The following is an 18,523-nucleotide window of genomic DNA, read 5'->3' on the forward strand; positions in this document are numbered from 1 at the left end:
AGGCTGGGAGCCTTGCAGCCAAACAGGTGAAGCACCTCAGGTTGAATTTGAGTCACTGGCAGCAGCAAAAGAAATCTATAGCCAGTGACTCAAATTCCACTGGCCATTGAATAGCCACCTTCTCTGAATGTGGAGAAGGCATCATGTCTTACATTCAAAATAAGCACAGCTCCAGCCCAGATTTGCATGGATCCAAAGGCTAGGTGCACACTCCATGAGAATATTCACAATAAAATACTGGGTTTGATGATTTTTTTCTAATGATTCAAAGTCATATATACAATCCAAGAGTAATCAGGTCTGTCTATGAAGTGAACTGATTTCATTCTAGCTCCTAACGGGCAGATACTGAAGTGATAAAAGAGGACGGTAAAATACCCTCCCAGCTCCGTGGGCAATTCTTGCCTGCTAAAAAAGAAAGGAAAGGTGGTACTAAGTAGTTAAAAATGCTGTTTTACCAGTTCAAACAATACACTAAAAATCTTCTTCCCAAGGCTTAGCCCGTGTCTTCTTCTTATCACTTTAAGTCTGTTTTGTAAGATAGTGACTGGGTGATAATGAATGCTATCCATTTACTGCTCTTGCTGAATATATTGGTTAATAATGTGCAACACTTTGAAGATAAAGCACTGCGTTGTTAATAAACACGGTCTAATGATCCTCTTATGATTTTTTTTCAGCACTCTTACTTTGTCCCAGGTGTAAATACCTCACTGCAGCTATGGGTGGCCAGGCAGGCCGGCTGATTTCAGCTTTTACATCAATTGTCCATGGCTGTTCCCCTCCATTGCCAACACATTGCACTGTCTCCTGCTGTTGTTTCCTTGCTTGCTTGTTTAGAGCCAGGATAAGGGAATTTCAATGATTTCTGGTGAAAAGGGCCCTTCCTTTACAGCAGGCTGTCATTTTCCTCTGCCTAACACACAAAGAAGGCAGCCAACAGGAGCACAACTGCTTTCATTGGCTGCTAACAGCCTTTGAGTGGAATAAAACGACTAAAAGAGAAGAGACACTAATTTCCTCTTCACTCTGTCTCAGCATAACATTAGGGGGGCACTTTTCTTGGATGAAAGAAGGAACTCCCTTTTCCTGGCCACAGAAGTGTGACATAAGAAGCTGCTGAAATCGACTGTTAGCATAGATCGATATGTTCTTCATATGTAAAAATATGTTTAATTTAGCTTTCTCTCTTGGACTTCTGCAGCACATTTCAGAAGAACAATGAATTTTGCTTTCATATGTAATTGCAGGAATACACCAGTTTAAAGGTGTTTGGAACCTAGCAAAGCACTTTGGAAAATAGTGTGGAAATGTAGCTGCTAACATGAGCTGTCAGGGAGAATTAAACCTTCTGTAAGGCACCCATGTCAATCTCACTTGAGTTAAGAGACCTGCTCCATTAGATGATAGAAACGTGGAGCTCGTGGGAACTGACCCTGCCAACACTTACATATGGGCTTCATTTTAAACCTATAAAAATACTCCCATTTGGGCTATCAATGTACACAGAGTTAACAACAGACTGCAAATATTGGTGAGATCAAGAACCTGAGTTCACTCCTCTATTCCCAGGAGACCAAAACTGCAGAAGTTCTCGCAAGAACTTGCACACACTCCAATGGAATCAAGATTTCAGTTGTAGGCTTTTCCTGTTGTGAATAATATCCAAAGATATTGAAAATGAAGCAAGAGGTCTCCTTTACTGTGTAATGCATGCAGCAGCCACTCTTCTGCTTATAGGGATGTATCACACAGAAAGACATTAAAATTATCTAATTCAGTCAGCTGATCCTATGGCTCTTTTTCAGTGCCTAAAACTGTGATGACAGCGTGCTGGATTAACACAGTGTTCTCACAAGCAAGTCCCCAACACAAAGATTGGGAGGGAAAGTAACACACAAAGCCCTGGGTTGAGATAAAGAGTTTAAAGAAAATAATACTGTGTACAATTACCTCAGCCTGTTTTGCATAAAAGCACAGAAAAAGTCAGCAATAAAATGATTTTCCTACCCACTGAAGTCCACAGCCAACCCACAGGAGAAGATCAGCACTGGAAAACTGGAAACAGGAAGCCTCTCATGTTACAATTCAAACTACAAGCCCTGTGATGCTTTGCTCCATCCAGCACTTTCATTTTAAAGCTGGCATGACATCAGCATGGTAGCACATACACATCAGTAGTTTCAACTGGCTAAATCCATGACAGTCAGCAAACACCTTCCCAAATCCCAAACATACCTAGATTTCTCTCCTGTTCTGAACTCTTGATATTTACCAGTCTCACTGAAATAGTATTTTTCCTTTATGAGGACACAAATTCTACCTCTGCTCCTATCTCTACAAAATTTCCAGGACTTTAATAGATATGAAACGTGGAATCAGGCCACAGTTCCAAATTTATTGCAGGGTAATAGACAAAATCCCAATATATCACTGCATAAGTCTTATATTTTGAGAAACACTGTGAAAATAAGAATATATATCAAGGATTTGGGAGCAGATGCAGTACAGTTCGTTATGAAACTAGATTTAAATGTGCTCTGTAGCAATGCTTACAATAAGCCTGTAATACAGTGCTGTGTTCCACAGTAGTAACTATTTTGAATATGATATTATTAACACAGAGAAGTTGCCTGTCTGATGAAATTCCATCAAACAATTCCATTCTGAGGTCAAAAATGCTTTTCCCCTCTCCATCTGCTACAGTTTTGGAGACTTATTGAGTCAAGAAGACAAAAAGTTCTAAACATGGAGCAAATCTATTTTAAGAAGTATATTTATCACAAATCTAATGTGCTAGGTGACTAATAACATACATGCGTGCACTGCACTTGCCAGAAAACATCAATATTTCCAACCAGTTAACACATTTACAATTAAAACAATGTATTTGCCAAGTATTTGCTTATTTTCCTTAATTTTATTAGAATGATTTTTTTTCCCTCTGGTCAAAGTGCAGAACAAAATTTCCTGAATATCACAAGTAAAACATTAGAGAGAGATCTCAGTGTCAGATAGAGTCTCATTCAGCTCTCAGCCATACAATATTGCTTAGATAATATCAGGCTTGTCATTGTTGTAGGAGGCCTAATGGCATCCTAACAAGGAAAGCTGAAATGAGGCTTTAAAATTTGCCTCTTACAAGTCCCATGCTTGTCAGCTGCAATTCTTCAGCCATTTCTCATGTTGCATGATTCTGGCTTCTGCTGACCCTCCTGCTGCCTCTGTCCTTCTGTAAGTGATGGTGGCAGGAAAAGCAGACGGCAGCAGGAGTCCACACATGCAACACTCTTATGTCTCATGGTAGCTGGTACGCAGAAAGCTTAATATGTGAATATTCCTACTACATTTTTGACTTCTGCTCTAGGACTGGCCTGGGGGAGAAATCTTACAGAAAAATAGATCATCAGAGAAGGATTAAAACTACATTGCCTTTTTGTAACATCCTCATTCTTAAGCCTCTGACCTACTTCAAGCATAGATAGCTGTGACTTCACAGGAATGTAGGAGCTGAAGCTCAGGTACTGTTAAAAACAGATTTTGGGAGATAAAACATAAATAATGCACCTGGTGATTACTTCCTGTGACTTCTTCTCATCTCTAATAGGAAGAAAGGATGTTGAGGCTGACCTAATGGTTGGTCTAGTGGTCTGCTACCTCCATATCCCACCTCATTCCAACCCATGTGCTGCTTCTGACATCATCCTGACCTCGCTGAGCAGTAACAGCAGGCATTCTGCAAGTAGGAAAAAAAAGATCACCTTTTCTTATCTTTTGATGGGTGGCTCTCAAAAGAAGCTCATTATGGGATTGGATACATATCATAACTGTGTGTTCCGGAGCTCCACCCTTCTCCAGTGCAGTCTGGATGATGCTATGGCAGATTGTAGGGCTGTGCTTCCACCCTTGAGGCAGTCTGTTCCAGTGGTACTGGACTCCTCTCCAGGTGAAGGCAAACTGTGGCCTACATTCTTCTGCAATGGGGATGGAGAAGAAAGCATTAGCAATGTCAATTGTGGCATACCATTTGGCCTCCTTCGTTTCCAGTTCATACTGCAGCTCCAACATATCAGGCACGGCTGCGCTGACTGGAGGAGTCACTTCGTTCAGGCCTCGGAAATCCACCGTGAGTCTCCACTCCCCTGTCTCCTTTCGCACTGGCCATATCGGGCTGTTGAAGGGCGAGTGGCTCTTGCTGATGACAAGCTGCTGCTCCAGGCGGCGAATCAGCTGCTGTATGGGTAGCAGGGAGTCTCTGTTGGTGCGGTATTGCCTGCGATGAACTACACGAGAAGCAACAGGTAACTTGACATCTTCCACCTTGTGAGTACCAACCACGGAAGGGTCATCTGACAAGCCAGGCATGATAGACAGCTGCTCTTTGTCTGCAGTCTCTACAGCTGCTATGCCAAAAGCCCACTTGTTCCCCTTCGGATCTTTAAAGTACCCTTCCCGGAGAAAGTCGATCCCCAGGATGCAAGGTGCATCAGGGCCAGTTACTATGGAGTGCTTCTCCCACACATTCCCAGTGAGGCTTATCTCAGCCTGCAGCACAGTCAACTCCTGAGACCCCCCTGTGACTCCTGCAATTGTAACAGTTTCTGTCCCCCTGTGGCTGGAGGGGATCAGAGTGCATTGGGCACCGGTGTCTACCAACGCTCTGTACTTCTCGGCTTCAGAAGTGCCAGGCCATTTCACAAACACGTCCCAATATACTCTGTTATCCCTGGCCTCCGCCTGGCTGGAGACAGGGCACCTCTAATTCTGAGCAGTGTGACCGCATGAGGCACATGGACCTGAGTTACTGGCTTCACCACCCCTTGAGCGAGAGCGCTGCCTGCGGGACACTGGGGCAACCCCTCTTCTGGAGGAGTTATTCCCTGTGTTTGTCCCCTGCAGTTCCCTTACCCTGGCCCATAGAGCTGAGGTGGGCTGGCCATGCCATCTGTCCATGTTTTCCCCATGGTCACACAGTGTTCTCCAGAGTGACCCCCTGTGTGTACCCTGTCTGCTCTGGGCTGGTCTCCTGCAGGGAGGAGGAGGAGCACGGCGGCGTGTGTTCCTTACAGCTGAGACTTGCACCCATTCTGAAGGTGAAGAGCAGTCATCCTCTGCCTTCTGCATTTCAGAGAAAGAGGCTTTTAGCTCGTTCATTTCTTGGGTGAGGGTCTCTACAGTGGCAATTAAGGTTTTCCTCGACAAACTGTCTTCAAACTGTCTTAGGTAATTCACAAACTCCCTGATTGTGGGAAGGTTGTTGGGGTCTCTGCCCAGCAGCAGTGCTCCCAATGTGGGGGCATATGTAGAAGGGGCACACTGGGTCAGTTTCTTTAAGAGGGCTGGCTTCATGCGGACATCATCAGGGTCCGAGGGCATCTGGTCGGCTCCATAAATCATCTCTTGAACCGCCATTTGCCTCAGGTATGAGATGCCCTGTTCCATATCTGTCCATCTAAGGGGATGGAAAATCATGTCATCCTTAGTCGGGTACCTGTACCTCACAGCTATCAGAAGCCTGGCCCAAAGTGAGTGGGTACCATCGAGCCTTCCCAGCTCCTTATCCACACCTCCATCCCTCGACAAGGATCCCAGCTGCTTTGCCTCCCTCTGATCTAGGTCCACGGTTTCTGCTCCTGCATCCCAGCATTTCAAAAGCCAGGCTAAAAGGGACTGTCCGTTTGCCCTTGCATACTCCTGCCTTATGTGCCTGATTTCCTTTCTGGGTGTGGAGCTGATAAGGATCACTCCATTATCAGGTCCATTTCCAGCTGGTTGCTGTTGCTGGGGGGTGCTGGTTCCCGAAGAGGTCCCTTGCCCTGAATCGGTATCTGCGGGAGGGTTTGCGTTTGATCTTGCTGGCCGCGTGGTAATTGGCGCCAGGTGAAGGGGGCTGGGCTGAGGGGGCAGGGTCCGGGGGGCTGCCCTGGGCGGGACCGGAGGCGGAGTTTGGGGCGGAGCCGCGCTAGGGGCGGTCTGCCCTGTCGCCCGCCCCCCGCAGCTGCAGCTCGGGCAGTGAGGGCCATCCCTCCCCCTAAGCACCCTAATGGCGGCGCCCACTCGATATTTCCACGTGTCCAAGTTCAGAGCTACCTTGTTCATTCCCAAACCCACATTTACACACAGTGAAATAACAGCTATCCAGTACCATTTCTCCCCCAAAATATCTGGAGCTTCTGTGTTCCAATGCATATACTCAGATTGATTCCATGTTCCAGAAACATTTCTAAACACAGTGATATTACTAACAGAATTCAGGAAATAGGCATAGACTCGGGCAGGCAAATGCTTAGAATATTCCCAGAGCATATCAATGACAATCCAGAAGACATGGTAACTTATAAACTTTAACAGCCAGCCCCACAACAGCCATGCAAAAGCGTTAATGATTAAGACTTTCAGAATATCCATTTTTTTTTTAACTTCCAAATCTTCTCTGAAAGAATTCTTTCTACCTAGCCCCACGTTGGGCGCCAAATAAATTGTCTTGGGTTCAAATGCAAGTTCCCAGAGACTCTTATAAATTTGGTAGACCCAATGACAATTTATAGAATTTATAGAGTGCCCTCCCCTCTTCCCCCTCCTTTCCCCAAAAGACAGGGAGAGAGATAAAGGTAGGGACACCCAAATAAATCAATCTCACTCGATTTGGAAGTAAAAAAAGGAAAAGTTTAACAATAACTTAGAAAAAGGGATTGGAGGTAGGGGAGTTTACAAAGGATAAGGAAGGGAAAACAGCAAAATACAAACAGGGATGGATACAACCCGAGTAGTGTGATGGTGTCTCTGCCTCGTGGCTGCCACGTGTTGTGCTGGTATGCAGTATCAGTGTGTGTGTGATCATGAACGCAGGAAGAGAGAAAGAGGGAGAGACAGGAAGGTCCTGTCTCTTTTATACCACAGGAAGTGGGGGGAGTGGGCTAACCATCACCTGGAGTGTGGCCCACCCCTGAGGAGGGGCCAAGACCCCTAGGGTCAGGTTCAGGGTCACTCCCCCAGGAGTGTTAACCCTATACACTGTGTCAAGAGATTCTTTGGATTACAAGATCAGAAATAGAGAAGGGGATGGGGACCATCAATCATGGAAGAGAATCTTAGACTAGCATTGCCATAATGTGAAACTCCTCCTGAAGAAATTAATTATCACGGACATGCTGGGAGAGAAAGGACAAAAAGAGAAGGGACAAAGTGTTCATTAATCATCATTTGCTACACTCAGTACTCATTTGCTCACTTCCATGTAGCACCATGCTGAGAATACTGCTTGGGAGAGGAACCAAAGGTAGCAGCAACAGAGTGAGAGTGGAGATCAGGGAGACGGCAGTTGCCAGCTGTGAGATGTAGTTGCTGCTTTAATATCTCCCTAGATAAACACAACTTCAGACCTAAACCCCCTGCTCAGGCTTCAAGCTGTTAGATGAGAGAACAGGTATAATCCCAAGTTTGAAACACATAAAGGGTTTTTGTGAAGAAGCAAGAACAACATGCTTTCAGCATCCTTGTTAGCATACAGAACAAAGTATTTAATCTGCAGCATGGAAGATTCAGATGGGATATCAGGATTACAGTAATAGTTAAGCAGTAGACACTGGCCTGCAAAATGCTCAGACCTCCATCATCTCATGTATGCGTAGATGATATTGCCCCAAGTCAGGAGCATGTACTAGATACTTCAGAGGTCCTTTGCAGCTCTCTGGGTCTGTGAAATACCATAATGAGTTTGCACAATAAACGTTGTCCTAGCAGAAAGACCACATGTTGCAGAGAGCTGCAGGTATTGGACTTCTGCACCCAACAGTGCCTCATTGTGTGACAAGGCTTAGGAAGAGGCACCGCCCTGGCTGCGGCTGGGTATCACAACCTTTTCTCCTTTTTAACAGAAATCTGAACTGAAATGCATTTACACTGTGAAAGTTTTCTTGAAGGGAAGAAACATTCAGAACTATTTCAAAATTATCAACTTCCTGGTTTGCCTGAGCCACCATGAAAGACAGTTCTGTAGGTGATTTGATGTGACTGATTTTTTTCAGCTCTCACAAATTTTATGCCGAGCTTTGTATTCTGCCTTGTCTCAGAGGAGCACAGTTTCTGCAAGTATTATTATAATGAAATATAGCTGCAGTCTCAACTATTAATCACCCCAGAAGTGAAGACTTGGGCTTTTTTACACTGCACTGAGGGAAGAACTGTAAGCAGAGATTTGATGCATATATATGTGTGTGTGTGTGTATACATACATAAACCAGAGACACAGGAAAATCAAGCATCTGCATTTTGTACTCGCAGAAACCTATACAAACCCTCACAATTCACTTCAGATTTCATGAATTCCAGCTACCCAACATGCCTGTGATAAACATGGGGGTTATTACATCCTGAGTCACTGTCCAGGAGAAGATAATCTTCTAATAAACTGTAACATTTTTAAAAGGTATTTTTGAGACCGATGTGTAGATGACACTGAGATTTTGTAATATCCTGATGAATGAGGGTTGTTTACTGCAGCCAAGAGACAGCAACTGCATTTAGGCCACTTTTTTTTTAACATCTCTGTCTCTGAGGACAAACACTGCTTTATTCTGGCCTGGGTTCAAGTGAACCAACTGCCTTCATCAAGAAAATTTCTTTAGGTGCTCTGACACAGTGGCTAAGGCACTCAAAATGTGATTAATGACAATGGGAGACCATGACAAAGGTTAATGCTTTTTCAGCTGTATGCCACTGCTCCTAAACCAGAGACCTGGATGTCTACTGACCAGCTATTTCACCTACTTATGCAGGGCATTGGCTTTCATATGGTAGATTGAGATTGTGCTAGAGTTCTGGAAGGCAAAAGTACACAGAGATGGGCAGCATAATTGAAACTCTATTAGTCCATCTTTGTGCTGTTATCTAACCAAAATAACTTGAGTTGGATATCCCAGGTCTCAGTACAAGCCTCATGATTTATGCATGACAAAAGCTGCTTTTGAAAACATTCATCCTTTTACCATCTCCCATGAGCATCAAAATGTCCAGTGTGTCTAGCAGGATGCTATTTTTCATGTCACTCATAAAAAGCATGCGCATTTAGTAAACCCACATGCAGAGGCAAACAGTGTTAAAGAACACAGGTTTCCTGTTGATTACCCTATTCCATCTCCTCCCTGTGGCAGAAACAGATAATGTGATTTTTCTAGCAATTTCATCAATGGGAAAATAGCCACTGTTGAAATCAGGGCCAATGAGTAAACATTTTGATACAACAAAAAATGTCTTAAACCCTGTAAATACGGACACAGAAATGTAGGTATTTGACATGCTGAGCCACAACAATGACACATGATTTATTGATTAGTTGCCACCACATGATGGAAGCTTAGCTACTAATTTAAAATACCTGTGTTGTCTTAGAAATCCTCCTATGAATAAAAAGGCAAAATGTAGCCTCTGTGTTAGTAGTTAATATTTTATTTTTCTATCTTAACTGCTGTGTCATTGATGAATTCTGATTGGTCTGAATGACAAAATGATAAATGCTTCTCTATGTTGTACCACATTTAACTCCTACTCTTTTAGCTCTGCGTTTAACTGCTCTAGACCAGATATGCTTGAATAGTATAAACACAACATTTGTGCAATATATATTCAGAAAATATTAATTATGCACTATCTGAAGTTACTGATGTAAAAAAAGATGCATTATTTCCAGCATAAAATAGTTAAATCTGATTTTCCACTTTGGAACAGAACACTGTAATCATGCACTCTCACTTGTAATTGCCTTCCCACAACCTACCTCTCCATAATAAAACTAATTCAAATATTAGTAGATAATGAGATTCTATGGCTTTTTTTCAGTAAGGCATTTATAAGAATTTATAGTAGCATGGATGACAGTCAACTAATTCCAACAGCTAGTTCTCCAACCAGTTGCAGAATTAGCAATATCATCAAATGCAAGTATACTGGCTGTGGTTAAAATGAGTGGTTTATGATAGCAGAACAATGGCTTTGGAACTCATCTAGGCAGCTGCCTTAATTAAATTTGGAAATGCTGTTTCTCCTGCTTTATATATATGTAAGAGTGTGAAGGGTCTATTTAAACAAAAAAAGGAAAGGGGAAAAAAAGGCAAGGACAGATATCAGTTGTCAACATTTGACACTAGTTTTCATTCTAGCTGCATTTGAAAATAACAGATTTCTTTTCATATTTTGACTTAAAAAATAATTAATTCCTCAGAAAAAATCCAAGGTAGCCTTAAAAACCACAAGCATTGTCTGTACGAACCTCTTAATTACCCAAGGATCTCTTAACTAGGCTCACACACAATAAAGTACAACCAGGGCAATGTCAGAATGTCAAGTCTTGACTGGAGGACTGCTACTTGTAGCAGCAATACATATGCACACACCCATATAAGGCTTTCTGTGGATTCCACATGGAAATAGTATGCAGGGCCTGCTGGTTTTCTATTTTGTACCTTTGTGCAGCAATTTATATCTGTAACAAAGTATATGCAAAATGCCTGCTAAACTAAACAAAAGCAAAATTCTGACTGGGAAACATTTTGCACAGGGGTAAAGAAATGTATCAAGCGAGTTAGTAAATACCAGAACTACCTGCTCCAGCAGCACAGATATTTTCCAGTATCAAAGGAAAAGAAATTAATGGAATGAAACTTAGGTTATTTTACCCTAAAACTTTTTTTTTTCTAGATTGTTGGAAATTGGTCACCAAGAAATCCATCAATGAAGAAAAAAAAACACCTCAAATATATACAAATAGATCTGCCATGTGAGTTTGGTACAAAGGCCATAAGTCAGGATGTGCACAGTGACATTTCACAAATCTAATAATAACACCTCAGATTTATTTGGCACTTTTCATCAAAAAAAAGTAGATCCCAAGGTGATTTATGGACTATAAAAATATAAATATGTATATTTGGGTCCCTAGCAGGAGATGATGAGGTGCCCTTTCATAGAATTACAGAATTGTTTAGGTTGGAAAAGACCTTTAAGATCATCAGAACCAAAGACATCAGATGGGGGATGAAAATGTCTTGTAGAGTTCTTGGTTATACCTTAATCAAGTGACTAAAACCATTCAGGTAGTGTATTTCTTCTTGTGCTTTTTGCATTCCTATTAATGATAAAAATTTCTTACAAAGGATGGTGGAAGCAGCAGTTCTAGGGCCCAATGAATTTCAGCTACCTGTAAGGCAGATCCTTTTCCCTTTCTTCCCCCTCTTCAGAATAGAACTGAGACAGTTCTATATCCTCAGAAAGGATGTATGAAGGTTGCTCAGATATGTGGGAATACAAGGACAATCAGAACTTCCTGTGCATGTAAAGTGTAATTTTAATAATTTTAAAGGGTTTGAGGTTTATTTTTGGGTTGTTCTCATGTTAATTCCATGACCACTGGGCAGCAACCTTCCTTCCTAAAGCCTGATCACCTATCATGTGGCTGCTTATCTGCCCATCAGCCCCTCATAAAAATGTCAGAACACACTGTCTAGTTGCAAACAAATGAATAAAAGAGGTAGAAGCCCCAAAGTTAATCAAGTTCCTAGAGGTTTGTGAGCATCAGTGACTGGAGACTCAAGTTAGTTTTTCCAACAGAGATGTAGGAGGATCTAGCTGTTAAGGGCTGTGACTGGCAGCAGCCAGTTGTCCTGGCAGTGCAGGCAGTTGTGCTGTGCAGACAGCATGCATGCCACTCTTGACCAGCAACCATGACTGCAGTCTCCTGCCACCAAGAGGAGATGTCACACTGGACACGAAAGGGGAACAAGAGATGAGGATATAGCAATGACTGAGTCAGAGATGAAGCCACAGGAAACCCAGATTCATTAGTCCTGTTGCTTGTGGAACAAGGTGTTTTAATAATGACAGCTGGAAGTTCAGCTCTTTTTTACAGGCCTCAAAGGTCTCCTTGTAGAACAGCATGTGCCTCAGATAAAAGCTGAGAATTGATGGCACTAAGAAGGGAAGCAGGAGAGAGCCACAGACATTTCATCCAGTGTAAAAGATAATAGGCAGAGAAAAAAAAAACACAAGGACACATGTAACAATGAACAGGTGACAACATGGCAACAAGGTGAGGAGAGACTGGAGGAGTGCAGAGGGAGGAAATAAACAGGAAACCAAAATCTGGTCTAGAGTCATATTCACATACAGTCTCGCTATCTATTTGTGTCCTTACACTGGAGAGGAAGAGAGCAAAGCTTTCCTCCCTGAGCCACATGCTGTACATGCCAGCAGTGAAAATCTCCAAGAGTCTGGGAAGCTGTTAATCACTCAGTCCTTTACTAGTTGCTCATTTATTAGTTTAGGATTTGATGTGACCTCTTTTTCTTGGTTTCTGTTTGTTTGTTTGTTTTGGTGGGTAGTGATAAGGGAGTGGAATAATCCTTCAGCTGTAAATAGCAGTTTTTGATGTGCAGCTGTTTATCTGGGTTCACTGGGAAGATATCTTCCTGCATCACATACTTCTCCACGGGGGTGAAGGATGATGTGCTGGTTTCAAGACAAGGAAGGGCCAATGGGAGCCAGAACACTATCTTGTGAACTCTTTGTACCTTTGCAAGCCATATGAGTGCTGAATTCAGCACTGACTTGGTAACAAAAGTGCTGAAGCACACATTTGTGCCCCAGCTGGCAGAAGCACAGGCCAATATGCTGTGCTGCTGCTTTAGTACATCCACATGTGCTTGGCAGAACAGCAACTTAAGGAGACTTCACAGAGAAGACAGCTGCCCTAGGATGGGATGCTGTGTGGCTACCTTGACCTTTAGTTTAGCTTCATAATTCCTGTCACACTTAGCAAGGTCAAATACCCAGCACGTAACTGTATAGACTGGATGAGGATTCAGCTTGGCTGCATTTCACCAGCTCCTCTTTTGAATTAAATAAACTACCACCGTTGCTGTGGCTGTGTGTGTGGTATGTGTCCACTGGCAGTCTTTTTTTGGTGTAGTGGCTTTTTTTTTTTCCTTACTCGTTCGGTTGGAGTTTCTTTCTCTCTCTCTCTCTTTTTTTTTTTTTTCCCTTTTTGTTTAATAAGAAAGTAGGCTGTTAGGAGGCCAGAGCAACAGGAGCTGGAGAAAATTGTTCCTGACAGAGGGAAATGTGTGGCATGCTGTGATGCTTAGATTTAGCCTGGGGACAGCCACCATGAGACAGCAGAAGTACAGCACAGCCCTGGCCATGACAGAGCAGATGTGTGCCCACACCTGGGGCTTCCTCTGCCTCAGTAGAGCAAGCACATCACCAGGTTTGAGTAGGCAGGGTGGGGGAGGAAGTGGCAAAGACCCCAACAAAAGCCTCTGGGGCAGAGTGTGCTGGGAGGCAGGGATTCACGGGCCAGAGCACAGGGAGAACACTAATTCCGGGGCATACTGCCAGAAGTTTGGGCACAACCTGGCCAGAATCCCAGACACTGAAAAAGCAGCCTGGATAGTGAAGTTTTACCAAGCCCATTAGCAGCCTATGAATTTCTCAGTCCCAGATTCCTGTCAGGACTTCCACAGTTTTCCTAGGCAAGTCCCATCTTCCTCCTCTTCAGATTTCTCTTCTCTATTCGAGCAAGCAAAGAAGTACGGAGGGAGGATCCAGATAGTCTGAAATGTCTCACAACTGCACCAGAGCCATTCTTTTCTCACCTTACAGTGACTCAGCCCAGTCAGATGAAAAACCAGAAGGAGGCAAACAAACAAGGTCAAGGGCCTTCTGGTGGACGTTAGCAAAAAAAACTGGGCCAGACTGGTGAGACCCAGCCAGGACAGTCTGCCACCTGAGCACAGCCCCTGAAGGAGAAAAAACACAAAGAACTATGTTACGTTTGAATGCTTCCAACCCATTGCTAAGACTCAGTGCCACTTTGTGCAGTTGAGGTCTGAAAACCAGTTTTAACATCTCCTCCAACTGCTCCTCACTCTTCTCATTTGTATAGATTTTGGAGATTATTTCATTTGGTATCTGTTGCTGTTCTGAGATGCAATGTTAATTTTTCATTACCTTCCAGAGTACCGTTGTGAGAAGCATGGCTTTCAGACCAGCTTTCTCCTGTTGTTTCAGAGAGAAGACCAGCACGCACAGCATTTAATGAAGCTGTGCTCAAAGTGCCAAAGTCTTGATTAACTACTCCTTGCAACATTGCTGCTTAACGTTTGACTGATGGAAAACTACTTACAAAGTCTAACCAACTTGCCCGAAGCACACCTAAGCCATGCTTATAATTCTTTTAATAGATTATCCCTACACTACTACTTGTTGACACCAATTTGACATCTGAATGTGGAGAGGATCATGATGCTAAAGCAAAGTGATGTGCTTACATACAGGTGGGAAATGGGTTTTGCATTCACTCCTGTTAGTATTTCTAGGAGAAACCAAAATTTTGTCACGAGCTTTTTAGTGGAGCACTTGAGAAGAAAAGAAGACCTCCAGAAATTGCAATTACAAAAGGTTTACCTGAAAGGAACAAATCCTGGTGTACTTCAAGTTCATTGAAAATGCTGCCAGTGACCTATTGTGGCCCTACAACAGGACAGATTGTGCAAGAGGCCATCTCTGGGAGCCCAGGAGCCTCTGCGCAGAGGATGAGAGGTGGAAATTACGCTGTTACCCCCAGACACCACCGGAATACGCCAGGTACGCCAAGGCCTCTACTTACGGAACAGCAAGACGACCCTTCGCCATGGTGCCCCCTGCCCCACAAACGCTCTGCGGAGGCCCATCACCGGCCTCGGGCAGAGGCCGCCCTGGCAATCCCGTTGTTACCACTCCCCACTATTTACTCCCGAGAGCCGCGGGGGTGGACTCCCAGCCACGGAGCGCCCGCGGGTGGTTGGGTATTCGCCGCCCCTGGCCCGGATTCTGTCCCCAGCGGGGCCCGGCGCGCCTTCAACTCGGGGCTCCCCGGGAGGCCCCGCTCCGCCGCGCCGGCTCTGCCTGCCTGGCGGGCAAAACAAAGCAGAAACGGAGAAAGGAAACGGGAGAGAAAGTACAGCGCCTGCCTCCTCCCGGCCCTCCGCCTGAATCTCTCTGCGTGAGACAGCGCTGCAAGCAGATCCTGACCGGGGGCAGGGGGTGGAGAGAGGAGGAGAAGGAGGAGGAGGATGGGGGGGAGGGAGGGAGAGAGGGAGGGAGAGAGAGAGAGGGAGGGACGAACGAACGGGAGCCTCTCTCCTTCCCTGGGCTGTTTTTTTTCAGTTTCCTGTCTCGCATTGTGCTTACAGCGGATATGTGCTGCGCCTACAGGTGTGTCCCCTCCTCGCAGCTTTTCCCGGCTCCCCGGCATAGGCTCGGGTTGTTGGGGGACGGCGGCGGATCGCGACTGTCATGTGACGATTAATTTCTTTCGAGGCGGTTTCTCTCCTCTCTCTGCTTTTCCCTGCCTCTCTTCCCGCTGTTCTCCTCCTTCCTTTCAGAGGTGGCCGCAGCCGCTGCCTCCTTCGCGTTGACTCCGACTGCTCTGGCGGCGGCGGGGCCCTCTGGGAGCATGGGTGGCCGCCGGGGGCTGCCGTAACGCCTCTGGCCAGCCCGCCGCCGCCCGTCCCCGGCTTCCAGTCGCCGCCGCTCCCGCTCGGGCAACTCAGACGGTCCGAGCCCGCGGGACTTACTCCCGCCGGCGTCTGCACCTGTTGAAGGTAAAACAGCCCCCACCTCTGCGCGCCTCGGGATGGGGCTGGGAGGAAGCGGATTTCGCGGCAAGATTCCCCCTCGTTTGCCCCAGGCTCGGGAGCGGCTGAATCCCGGGCATAACAACTTCCCCCTTTCTCCGCTGCGGCCCGCGGGGCAGGGCGGTGGGGGCTGGGGCGGAGGGGGCTTCCGCCACGCTGCCTGCGTCCCATATGGTTTTGATTAAGGGGCTCCCAGGCGACAACTCAGGACTTTGAGCCCTTTTCCAAGCCGCTCTGTAGGGCCGAGGGGAGGTGTGGGGCGGAGGCTCCTCCCGCCCGGCAGCCGAGGATCACCGGTGCCCGGCGGAGCTCTCTCTGTTCCTTGCGCCGAAGCGCAGTTCTGCTTGGCGGGGGCTGGTTACTCTTCTCGGGAGTTTCGCAATCCTCTTGGCGCTGTTGGGGCCAGCAGCCCCGATGCCGCGGCTCGCCCTGGCCCAGCGCCGGCCCTGTCCTTTGCCTTCAGACCGCCGGCTCGGGAGCTCGTTTGGGTTTTCCTGCCAACGCGTTTTGCCTCTTTGCAGAGGCAGCTTTAAACTTTCTTTCCAAACAGATAATTAGACTGCGCTTTACTCGTGTTTCATGCAGGCGAATCGAAGTGCGAGGCTGGAGAGGCTTGTGAGTCAAGGCATAGTTATTCGGGAGCTGCAGAACACTTCTGCCTTCCCTGTGTAGCTGGGCTGTACCACCTGTGACTTGGGACTGTGCCTTCTCCGAGACTGCGTCAGTCTCGGTGATACCCGGAGTCAAAAGGGATGAGTAACGATTTGGATCCCTTCTGGGTTAATAAGACACTCGAGTGAATGTACAACAGAGGAAGTGTAAGTTTATCGAGTCTCTTAAATCTCAGGCGAAATAGCATTGCCTTTGTTGTCTGTGAATTACATCACTAGGGTCTTGTCCCTGTCACCAAGCTCATCATCGAATGATAACTTGATTGTGAGGAAACTTGATGCTTTTGTTACCGACACTCTTACCTTGAATGTGATGGTTAGCTTATTGAACACCAGAGGGAACTCTGAATAGGTGATTCATTCGAGGGAGACACATACTTATTTCACTGTTTATGTTCTCATTACAATGGAATCTAGAAGGAAGCAAGGGTTGGTAACTAATAACCTGCTGGTATGTACCTAGGATTGGCTTTGGCTTGCTTTACAGGTCTTTTCCTGAGCACATCAACCTCAAAGGTGGGCTGAAAAAAATATCTTTTTTTCTTTTTCTTTTCCCTTTCCAAAGCCTTGAAATGTGTTAAGTGGCCTCATAGCAACAGGACTGTGTACCATGCCGTAGGCAAATCAGCTAGGTGGCCCACTTGCTGTGAGCAAGGGAGTGAGATTCCATAAGCGTTCAGAGATGGTACTTAATTCCCAGCCTGCCTCTTGGGTTGTGAGACGTATCTGGCATGCTTGGGCACAGGGACTGCTGCCTGCGATGGAAAAGCCAGAACAGAGCATACCTCTAGCCAAAACAAAAGGGAGGAAATCTACTCCCAAGGCTGGTGTGGCTTGTTCTCCTTGTCTTGAATCCTTGTAGGTTTCAACCGCTGATGAGAACGTAGTCTGTTTGTATGTCGAGTAGAAAATTACCGTTCTTAGAATATGTTACTTAATACAGAAGGTGGTGTCAGTGCTTGGGTAAGGAGTTTGAATGGTGAGTTCTGATATAAAAAGCTTTTAAATGATCGGACATAACTTTAAGAAGCTGGGGTCAACCCACCAAAATGCCATGCTGTGATTTTGTAGTAAAATAAGCCCCCAAAACACATCCTGAAGGTTTGGATACTGATGGTAGTCTGTTACAACAGTGTTGATAATCAGACTTATTTGATGCTCCTGGATTGTCAGCAATGTGAGAAGGATAGCACAGTAAATATGCTTGTGACTCTAGTGCTCCATAACCTGAAGCATCCAGCTGTTCACCTTGTTCGTTTGCCAGGGGTTATTCTACCATTCAGCCATATTTTCTATTGGACTTTGAATCTGCTGGAGTTTACATCTGGGCATATGAATGTAAACTGCATTTCATGGCTGCTCATGTGAGTGGTGTAATATTGTGAAGTCAGGTAGCATGACCCTCCTGTTCATCTCTGTGCTGGCACAATGACAAGACAAACAGCTGGAGTCAGCTAAATTGAGCTGGAGTTGTGAACCAGAGCCCATAAGCACCTACATTCTTCTGAAATAGCAAATTTGACTCCAGCAAACTCCCTCATACCATGTCTCAGTGGGCAACAGTTGCAAGGAGGCAGCTGTGTACCAGAAGTGGTTGTGGGACCTTCTTGGTTGGTCAGTCACTGTATGTGGGGTTCTGGATTTCAGAAGGTCGTAGTAGGCGGAGCACCAAATCAACCCTTCTTTTCCACTCTTCCTCATTCATCTGTTTTGGGAATTAGCAAGTGACTAAAGGATTTTTTCTTTTAGCCAAATATCCTCACTGAGGGCAGAGCTTGCTTCTGCCTGAATTTTCCTACAGATGATGTTGGAAGTGGAGCAAAAGCTTTATATATCTTTACAAAATTGGGAGCTATTTGTCTTGCATGCATAAGCAGCTTAAGAACAAACTACATTTGAAAGGAGATCTTGTCATGAGTGCCTATTAAGGACAAACAATACCAGTGACTTGTTGCTAACGTACTTGGATTCTGTCTTGCTTTTGAAAAAGTGGTTTGCACATTTATTTTTTGTGGTGGTGTGATACTAAGCATTTTGTATTTCTGTAATGGCTGTAATTTGGAGCTTTACATACACTTTAGTAATTGGACATAATGATTTTAAAGGTCTTTTGCAAACACTGTGATCCTGTGAAACAATGAATGAAGATATTTGTGACACTAGTATCACATTCTGAATACTGAA

General features: G+C 45.1%; 2 protein-coding genes across 3 annotated transcripts in view; one reads left to right on the forward strand and one right to left on the reverse strand.

Moving 5' to 3' along the window:
* Nucleotides 1-9,429: 9,429 nt before the first annotated feature.
* LOC135174821 (uncharacterized) lies at nucleotides 9,430-16,176 on the reverse strand. Its single transcript, XM_064142408.1, has 2 exons — nucleotides 15,223-16,176; nucleotides 9,430-13,790 (listed from the first exon to the last, which is right to left on the reverse strand). Exons 1-2 carry the CDS (start codon nucleotides 15,837-15,839, stop codon nucleotides 13,724-13,726), a joined length of 684 nt encoding a protein of 227 aa, XP_063998478.1. The 5' UTR covers nucleotides 15,840-16,176; the 3' UTR covers nucleotides 9,430-13,723.
* PLXNB2 (plexin B2) overlaps nucleotides 15,546-18,523 on the forward strand; it is a 273,275-nt gene continuing 270,297 nt past the window's right edge. For both annotated transcript variants that reach the window (XM_064142401.1, XM_064142407.1), the window contains exon 1: nucleotides 15,546-15,635. The gene's annotated coding sequence lies outside the window, so the exon portion shown is untranslated. The remainder of the gene's footprint in view (nucleotides 15,636-18,523) is intronic.

The sequence above is a fragment of the Pogoniulus pusillus genome, chromosome 4, assembly GCF_015220805.1.
Source record: "Pogoniulus pusillus isolate bPogPus1 chromosome 4, bPogPus1.pri, whole genome shotgun sequence".
NCBI classification, from domain to species: Eukaryota; Metazoa; Chordata; class Aves; order Piciformes; family Lybiidae; genus Pogoniulus; species Pogoniulus pusillus.

Coding starts and splice junctions, on each gene's coding strand:
- LOC135174821 (XM_064142408.1), bottom strand. CDS start 15,839: ATGGGACGCAGGCAGCGTGGCGGAAGCCCCCTCCGCCCCAGCCCCCAC. Junction 13,791..15,222: donor AGGCGCAGCACATATCCGCT/GTAAGCACAATG, acceptor TTTCTCCTTCAG/GGGCTGTGCTCAGGTGGCAG.